This window comes from Octodon degus, unplaced genomic scaffold (assembly GCF_000260255.1).
Source record: "Octodon degus isolate 3935 unplaced genomic scaffold, OctDeg1.0 scaffold00104, whole genome shotgun sequence".
Taxonomy (NCBI): Eukaryota; Metazoa; Chordata; class Mammalia; order Rodentia; family Octodontidae; genus Octodon; species Octodon degus.
This window is the reverse complement of record NW_004524680.1, coordinates 1,473,893-1,483,945: the sequence shown is the minus strand read 5'-3', so window position 1 is coordinate 1,483,945 and position 10,053 is coordinate 1,473,893. Positions and strand designations below refer to the sequence as shown.

The window sequence follows — 10,053 nt, the reverse complement described above, 5'->3', positions numbered from 1 at the left end:
AGACGGTAGTTTCTCTAAAAATTATGGGACAACTGCCATATGACCTAGCAATTCCCCTTTTAAGAATGGACTCAAAAGAACCAAAATCAGAGTCTCAAAGAGTTACTTACACACCTGTGTTCATAACAGCACTATGCACAATAGCCAAGAGGTGGAAGCAACCCAAATGTCCATCGGTAGCTGAACGAAACAAAATGTAGTAGTAGATGCTTATGATGGATATTGTTATTCAGCCTCGAAAGGAGAAATTCTGACACTGGCTCCAACGTGGATGAGTCTTGCGGGCAGTGTGTTAAGTGAATTATGTCAGTAACTAAAAGACAAATAATGTAAATTCCACCTTTGCAAGGTAGTCAAAATCACAGGAAGGAAAATGATGGTTGCCTACGATCGGCGAGGGGAAAGAGCACTATGGTCAGGGTAATGTTTATACGACAACCAATGCACACTTTCGAAGAAGCTCTTAAATATTTTTAAAAAATACTAAATTTTACTATATGCATTTTATGACACTTAAAAATAAAAATTATTTAAAAGCTAGTGCTAATCAAAACGGGTGAGATGCAGCAACAGTGAAGTTTCTAGTGACATGGCGTACCCTAAAAACTTATTGTAGAAACAAATAAAGGCTAAACATTAAAGTGAAGTATCTACTGAAGAAGTTAGGAGGGAGAGCGACAGAATAAATCCGAAAAAAGGAAAAGGAAAACATAAAAACACCAGCTCTAAGGTTGACAGAATAGAAAACAAACAATAAAGAGCAACCAATAAAGAGAAAAGGTGATTCCTGAAAAGATTAGAGAGAAACCAATATTTATAGGGAAAATTAAGAAAAAACATACAATACAATATGTAAAAAGGAACATAATTATAGATTGGATTAAAATGATAAGAATATATAAAATTATATTAGTGAAATTGAAAGTTCAAGTGAAGTGGATGTACTCTGAATAAAAGGATTGGGAAGAAAGTTTTGAACTAATAGTGTTTGGACAGGATATCATGTCTGTGTCTTGTGCTATGAATAACTACTACAAAGACAACAACATGCAAGGTATTAATTATTGTAACTGTCCTACTAACCTGTTTTGAAACTGTCTCATTGCTACTTCTTGCTCAATAAAATTAATGTAAAAATCAGTTTCAAGAAGAAATAAAAAGCCACACTAGTCTTGCAAGTGTTGAGTAGATTGAAGTTGTAATTTTCTATTCCCATAAAGAAATGCTAGGCCTATATATGAGTGATTTCTATCAGTTTTTTTAAAAAAATGTATTTGGTACAGGGTCTCACTCCACAGCTTGGATTCTTTTTATTTATTTATTTATTTCAAAATTTTATTGATAAACAGATAGCAATGAGACAGTTTCAAATCAAATCTAAAGTACAGTTTCAACAAATAACACACTGCATAAATTCTTCTTAGTGGTTAATTGCTGTACAAGATGTGGACTTGAGATCCTATTTACAAACACCATTAGAACAAATCATTCTATTCATTAAGAGAATGCAACTATATATCTATCCTAACCACTTTGAATACACAGATACAAAATGGACATTCATCTGTATACCCCATTTTTCTACGTTCCATTATTGAATATTATAGGTGTGTAAACTCAGCAAAATATTCTAAAAGAGTCCAGTAGCCCATAATAGCATTGGGTCTTCTGTTCAACTGGCAATGTCAGATATTATTGACCTGAGTCCCCCACAGCTCAACATAACAGCATGGCTTTACTTCCTATATTTCGTCTTCATACTTTTCTACTGGATGGTTAAGACCAAGGTAAAGCAGGACCTGTGCAACAAGAGTTGTAGCTTTTTGGTCTGAGAAGGTCAGTGAAATGCCCTCAGGATTTATCCTGAGATCCTGTACCTCAGATTGTAGAACCTTTGTCAGTGCAGCCATGTGGATGAGTCACGGCCATTGCTTGGCCAATGTGCTCTCTGTGAAAGCCTGAGAGAGGGTTTTCTCCCCATGTGACTCTCCTTAGGCACACTCTACATCATCGATCACTTTCCTCTTTGGCCCCAATAATCTTCTTGATCAGAAAATTTGGGACACTACCGAGGTACATGACATTACAGTACAAGTTCTCATATGTCCTGAGTCTTAATTGACCTTAAAAGGTTAGGGCCAAAATGTTGGCTTTCCTTGTAGCCCTCCTTTTTCTCTAATTTTGGTCTGCAAACTTAGGTTGTTAACCATCCAGAAGACAAGCTTATTGTTGTTATCATACAGCTTGGATTCTTAATTATCCTCCTTTGTTCAGCCTCCCCAGCACTGGGATTACAGGTGTGTGCCGCCACACCCTGTCTCGGGATGCCTGGAGGCGGGACCAGTGCAGCATGTGGTGCCAGGGATCAAACACTGGTCCCTGTACTTGCCTAAACAGGCGCTTAGTTTGCTGAGCTGTCTCACCAGCCCTACTTCTATCAAGGTTTCAAGGAAGAGATCCTTTTAATTTCATTAAAATAATTCCAGAAACCAAAGAAAATACTCCCTAATTTACTTTGAAATAAGACAATTTACTTTGAAAATAGCATAGTAGGGCTTGGAAGATAGCTTGGCATTCTAAGCGCCTGCCTGGCAAGCGCAAGGACCCAGGTTTGATCCTTGGTACTGCATGCTGAGCCAGCCCTGGAACCCTGTGCGTACCATGCCAACCACTGAAACTGGACTTGGGGTCACACACCTGTAATCCCAGGGCTGGGGAGGCTGAAACAGGAGGATCACTACTTGTCTGAGCTGTGTAGCCAGACCATGTACCAAATAAATAAAATATTTAAAAAAGAGCACAGAAAAGAAAATTACAAAATGATTTTACCTACATAGATATAAAAATACCAAATAAAAGTGCTGGCCAGCTAGTGCAGCAGATTAAAGACCCTGTTTAGGCAGACTCAGGAGCCGGGGGTTTCCCCCTCCTCCCCCTTTTCCCTGCTGGCCCTGCCCCCGAGCCATGCTGAAAGGCGATTGAGACTGGGTGTGGTTGCACGCGCCTGTAATCCCAGGGCTTGCAAGGCTGAAAAACAGGAAGGATCACTACAAATCCAATCTGTGCAGTGAGACCCTTTGTACCTTATGTACTAAGTACATAAAAAAAACAAATAAAGTATTAGTAAACCAAATCCAGCCATGCATAAAAAGATTTGTCATATGTTATTAGACTAGTCATAGAAATGAAAAGAAGGGCTAACATTTAAACACTGAGTATTTGTTTTTTATTTTTTAATTATTTTTTGCAGTACTGGGGATTGAACTCAGGATCCTGTGCTTGCCAGGCAAGTGCTTATTCTACTGAGCTGTCTTCTCGGCCCCCAACACTGAGTAGTTGAGTGAGAAGAACACAACATACACCCCAGTGAGGAGGAAATTCATATGCTAATAACATACAAAGTGATGCTCAGCTTCGTGAGTGACCAGAGAAAAGCAGTGTCGGGCCACAGTGACATTTTATACTAAGAGCTTATTGAAGAAGAATTTTAAAGTTTAACAAAACAGAAATACATGTAAACCCACCTCTCCCACTCATGGGTCACAATACTCCATGTACCGTTAGTACTGCACAAGATGATCTATTGATTCAATCAGTAAATTACTGATACAACCTCTATCAAAATCTCAGTGATATTTCCTGCAGAAATACAAACATTCATCCAAACATTCATGTAAAATTTCAAGGGGCCCCAAATAAGCCAAACAACCTTGTAAGATAAGAATAAAGCCAGGAGAGTCACACTTTCTGATTCTAAACTGCAGGGCCACAGTAACCAGTGTGTCCCTGGCAGATGGATGGACATATAGAGCAGTGAAGTAGAACGGAGAGCCTGGAAAGAAGCCCTGTCCTGCAGGAATTTTCAACATTCAATGAAGAAATGATGGTATTTTTCAACAAATGGTGCCAGGAAAACTAAATATTCATATGCAAAAAAAAAAAAAAAAAGAAAGAAAGAAAAAGAAAAGAAACTAGATCTTTATCTAACACTATATGCAAAAATTAACTCAAAGTGGGCAAAATGCCTGAGCAGAAGGCCTATAACTTTAAAACTCTTGGTAAGAAACAGGAAAATTTTGTGATACTGGATGTGGTAATGATGTTTTTGGGGGGATGTGACACCAAAGACCTGGAAACAAAAAGTACACAAATTAGACTTCATGAAAAAATTTAAATTTTTCATCAAATCCAGGGGTGCTGTGCTTCTGAGCTATATCCCTGTTTCTTTCACAGAATGTGCACTTTGAGACAAGTTCTTGCTGAGTTGCTCAGGTAGAACTTGACCTTTCAATCCTCCTGCCTCAGCTTCCCTAACTCCTGGGATTATAGACATGAGCCACCACACCTGGGTGCAGAACATATATTTCCCAAGACATTAATGTTCAATCCGTATAAAGAATGCCTTAAACACAACAGTAATAATAAATAACCCTGTTCAAAATGGGCCAAGAACTCGAGTAGATATTTATTCAAAGAAGATATACAAATGACCAATAAGCACATTGGTATGTTTTGTGTCTAGATAGGCCCCCAAAACCTCATGCAGTCATGGGGCCTAGCTTTTCAGAGGTGACTGAATCTAGAGTTTCCGACTCAGTCATGGTCCCATGCTGGGATTAAGGGTATGAGTAGTAACTCCACCATAGGGCAGGTAGCCTGCATACAATATAAGGACCAGAAAGAGGCTTTTTCTGTCTCCGTCTTTCTGACACTGCCTCTGACTCTTTGCCTCTCTCTATTTGCTTTTGCAAGTCCACTGCCATGAACTGTTGCCCTCTTCCATGCGCCACCTGGCCTTCGCTGATTATGAACTGAAACCTCTGCAAACTGTGAGCTAAATAAGCCTTTCTCTCCTTAACTTGGGAGTGTTGGGTATTTTGTCTCAATCTTGAGAATAACTAAGATACACATGACTCTAACATTACTAATCATAAAGGTAATGTAAACCAAAGCCACAATGAGATACCAGCTCATATACATTAAGGTGACCACTTTATATAAAAACAAACAAACAAAATAGCAAGTATTGGTGTAGATATGGAGAAACTGGCATGCTTGTGCACTATTGGTGGTAAAATATAAAATGGTACAGCCTTATAGGAGACAGTATGGCAGGTCTTCAAAAATTTAAATGAGAATTACCATATGGTCCAGAAATTTTGCTTCTTGATATATACACTAAATAATTGAAATCAAGTCTCAAAAGTTATTTGCACACTTGTGGTTTTAGTATTATTCATAAGAGCTGAAAGGCAGAAGCAACTCAATGTCTATAAAAAAACATAGTATGAACATACAATATTACTTAGGTTTTAAAAAGGAAGGGAATTCAGATGTATGAAATGGATGACTCTCTAGGAGATTATCTTAAGTAAGTTAGTCACAAAAAATCCAAAGTATGAATGATTTCATTTCTCTGAGGTACATACTGTGGACAAAATTACAGATGGAAGATAGAACAGTAGTTGCCAGTCACTGGGTTGGGGAAGAAAGAATAGGGAATTACTGTTCGGTGGGTGTAGAGTTGCAATTTTATAGGGTTTTGGAAATAGGTGGTGGGGATGATTGTATTTAATATATCTAAAGGACATCCTTAAGACTGACTATGCTAGTGCATTTTGTCATGTGTATTTTATTTATTTATTTATTTATTTATTTATTTATTTATTTATTTAGTACAGGATCTACAGGGTCTCACTAGGTAGATCAGACTCATAGTGATTCTCCTGTTTACAGCCTCTCAAGTGCTGGGATTACAGGCACACACCACCATACCCAGTCTCAGTTGCCACCTCAGCACACCCCAGGAGCAGGGCCGGCACAGCAGGCCTGGGGGTTGAACCCCCAGCCCCTGTGACTGTCCAAACAGGCTCTTTAATCCGCCGAGGTATTTGGCCAGCCCCTGTCATGTGTATTTTATCAAAACCTTTTAAGATAAAGCTAAACAAACAAGTGAAAAAGCCCAAATATAGTCATATAGTTGAAGTTCAGGAGAGCTGTTACCCAGCCAATGACGAGGGAAGAGTAAACGGTGGGACAGTCAAGGAGAACATGGAGAGATATAAAATATTGGCCATATTATAGGTTTTACAATAAATTAAATTAATATTTATATAGATAAACATGTAGATATAACCTAAAAATCATAGTCAAGCTAATACTGTCTACTTGAGGGTAGGTCCGAATGTATAAAGTAAGTAAGGTTATGAAAACTGGCCCGTCTCTCAAGCCCTCATGAGCTAACACCTGCATTGTATTGTTCAGGCTTGATTTGGCATCTTGGGATGTGCGACAAGGTTATTTATAGGAATTCTGCCCTGGGGAAGACAAGAGGGAGGCGAATGGTCTTCAAGCACTGGAGGGCTGCTGCACAGAAGAGGGATAAACTTATTCCTTCAGACTGCAGAGGACAGAAATAGACCCAGAGCCTGCGAATGTTGGAGGGTGCTAATGATGGCGACAATATGAGTTCTTTGCCCTCCAAAGGAGGGATTGCCTTTCCCAACCTTTGGCCAAAGAGAAGTCCTTTAGGGCCTTTCCATTTTCTGGTCAGAAATGGGGGGAATCTAAGATTTCTGCACAGTCTACTAAAATATAAAAATGAAAGTGAATTTATACTAAATGAGAAGTAAATTCTTGCAAAATGTGTGGTTGATGCTCTATTTTTTTAATTGGTGGACACAAAGTCTTTCCCCACTCTACTACTGCATTTGCCACCAATCACATAATAACTTGTGGCATTTCCTACATGGCTATTGATCATTTCTAGTGTTGATGGCTCGTTTTTCCAATTCGGATGTAAACTTCTTGAGATACAGGATTGTCTTACATCCTTTGCATGTTCCACAGTGCTTTTCACAGGATGGGAGCTCAACGTGTGGGCATTTGATGGCTGATTGCCAAGCTGTCTGTTGATTTCATTCATTCATTTACTCACTCAACAGTTCTTTACTGAATATGTACTTTGCTCGTAAGGAGGGTGAAAGCATCGGATGGTGGTGCCTTTGGAGAGAAGAGTTATCACTCCCTACAGGTTGAGTACTAGGGCTCATCTTCAAGAGCCCTCTTCCCTTATTTCCAGAGAACAGGCCCAGTAGATCATGGGGGTACCACCCAATGTGTTCACCTGGGTAGATCCTGAAGAATCCAGTTGAGCTGCCAAAATATTGCCAGGTCAGTGTAGGATCTCTTTGGAAGTTCTCCACAAAAACAGGATTCAAGGCCTCAGACATGTAGACTCCATTTAAAATGTCTGGATCTGAGGGGTGAAGTGACAAAAGGAATTTTAGAGGAAACAAGCAGAAAGCAGCAATGACCAAATGTTCACATGGTAAACACACATACGTGTGCGCGCGCGCACACACACACACACACACACACTGCAGTCCTACAGTTTAGAACATCTTTGTGCATTGAACATGAAAAGTCACACTCACATGCTCTAATCCAGATGCACTGAGTTTTCTCTTAGCCCATGTGCTGCGGCTTGAGCGTGTGTCCCCAAGGATTTGTGTGTTGGAAGCTCAGCTCCCAGCGTGGCAATGTGAGAAGTACTAGAGCCTCATGGGAGGTGATGAGAACATTACCTTGGGAAATAATTTTTGTACTTCTTATGGGATCCTAATTAGTTCTGAGAGAGCTGTTATAGAAGAGCACACCTGGCTCCTCTACACTCTCAGGCTTCCCATCTTGCCTTGTGATCCTTTCATGGTGTCATCTACCATGTTGTGATGTAAGCAGAGGGCCCTGCCCAGAGCCAGTGCTATGTTGCTTGGAATTTCAGACTCCCAAGTGGTTAGCTAAGCCCTTTTTCCTTATAAGTGGCTCAGCCTCAGGTATTTTGTCATACCAATGGAAAACAGACTAACACACCATGATGATGTAAAATAATTTTCTCTCATCTTCTGTTAAGAAGGCCAGAGAAACAGTGTATGGTTCTGTTTCCCAGGGAAATGGAGACAGTTGTGAAAAACCTCCATTATCACCACCCCACCAGCAACTTTCAAACAAAGAGGAATGACCTTTGTTGTACACATTGGTGGGCAGTTGCACGTTGCTGACCGAAGTGTTTACTCTCAGGTTGCTGAAGTGTGCATTGGACTCCAGGATGAACTCAGCACCCAGCTCCACAAAGTTGCCTTTGTCATCTTTCTCATTGATCAGGACAGAGTTGTAGTAGTCAAACTATGGGTGGCAGGGAACAACCCCAACAGAGATAGACACACAGGGATGTGTAGAGTGAGAGGGCGAAAGAGATGGTTCACAGGAGAGGACTCTAACAGGAAAGGTGGGATATGGTAGACTGGGGCATCCACACATGCTCTCCTGGGTAGAGAATCCAGGCAAAGGTCAGGCTGATTCAGGGACAACCGGTGTCCCAATATTGGAGCAGATGGTTCTCTCTCTCTCTCTCTCTCTCTCTCTCTCTCTCTCTCTCTCTCTCTCTCAATGTATTTTGTGCAGGGTCTCACTATGCAGCTCGGACTCATAGTGATCCTTCTGTGTTCAGCTTCCCCAGCACTGGGATTACAGGTGTGCGCTACCCAGACTCAGTCGCCGGCTCAGCACACCCAGGGCAGAGCCAATGCAGCATAAATGTGACGCTGGGGATCGAACCCTGGTCCCTGCACTTGCCTAAGCAGGCGCTTAGTCCGCTGAGCTATCTCGCTGGCCCAGAGAGGGCTCATTTTGGTGTAAGTTGTCCTGATAATTGTTTTGGCTCTCCACTGGATTTAGCATGCATGGACACAACCAGAGTTGGAGATAGAGAGGACACTCAAGGAGAGGTGAGAAGACACACAGCCTCATTGGTACTGTCACTTTCTCCCAAGGGTAGGAAGAGTCTCAGGGACCCAGACAGTGCCCAGGAGCCTCTGGGCTGTAGTTCCTGTATCCCACTCCCAAGAACAGGAGTCCTCTTTATGCCTCTTATGGGCAGTGGAGGAGGATCCACTTTGATAACTACCTTGGAGTTATAAGCAGATTCCCTTCCCTTTCTCCATGCCACAGGGCTCACCCTGTGTCACCACAACACAGCCACTGTGTCACCTCAGCACACCACGCCACCCCGGCTCCATCTTACGGTCCTATGGCCAGCAAGAGCCTTCTAAAGCACATGCCTAGCTGTGTCCCACCATCCCACCCCCAAGTCTGACCCTCCCATACTTATCATTCCTTAATCAGCAAGACCAGATCCTGGTTTGGGCCTTCAAGGACCCCGCCATGTTTCCCAACACCTCTCCAAGACCACCTTGTTCTTCACCATCCTCCGCCCACAGAGTGGACCACACACTGTAGTTTGTGTTTTCTTGTTCCTGCTTCTTCTCCCTTCCCTCATCCTAGGGATCCTTTGCCCTGCCTGTCTGCCCAGATCCCAGCAGGCTGAGGCCCAGCCCTCCTCCCCTCCCCCATTCTCATTCTTGTGCCTTTGACACTCACCTTCGCTGGGAGTTACTCTGCTTGTGAACTCCTTGAGGCTGAGAACCTGTCTCACTCCCAAGGCCAGCAAATGGCTTTGCACATGAGGCGGGAGCTGAATAGTCCTCATGTATAGGATGAGTTGATTCCCACTCTGAGACCCACTGGCTATGGTTTTCCCCCACCCCTGGGGTACCCATCAAACCCTCCCAGCACCAGTTCTGGGAGAGCACTCACTACCAGGGATGCGTTGAATTCGTGGTTCAGGTCAGCCTCCTCAGCAGCCTCCACTAGACTCTGAGAGACGGGAATGCAAAGGAGAGAAAGCAGGTGGGTGAAGGGTGCTGTAGGTCTGAGGTAAATGGAACAGAGTCATCACATGACCCATCAGCTCCTCCCCTCTTCTCCCCTCCCCTCAACTCCTGTCCTCTCCTGTCCTCTCCTCTCCCCTCCCTTCCTCTCCCCTCCTCTCCTCTCCTCTCATTTCCTCTTTCCTCCTCTCCTCTCCTCTCCCCTCCCATCCCCTCCTATCCCCTCCTGTTCTCTCCCTTCCCCTCCCTTCCTCTCCTCTGCTCTCCTCTCCTCTATCCTCCTCCCCTCCTCTCCCCTCCCCTCCTCTCCTCTCCTCTCCCCTCC

At 42.6% G+C, this 10,053-nt stretch overlaps 1 protein-coding gene across 1 annotated transcript in view; it reads right to left on the bottom strand.

The window, feature by feature from the left end:
- The window catches only part of Cacna2d4 (calcium voltage-gated channel auxiliary subunit alpha2delta 4), a 112,145-nt gene that overhangs the window by 96,191 nt on the left and 5,901 nt on the right, over positions 1-10,053 (bottom strand). Inside the window, exons 4-6 of the mRNA XM_012516392.2 lie at positions 9,655-9,714; positions 8,022-8,184; positions 7,127-7,258 (exon numbers count right to left, since the gene is read on the bottom strand). Coding sequence (XP_012371846.2) covers positions 7,127-7,258; positions 8,022-8,184; positions 9,655-9,714 — 355 coding nt within the window. The remainder of the gene's footprint in view (positions 1-7,126; positions 7,259-8,021; positions 8,185-9,654; positions 9,715-10,053) is intronic.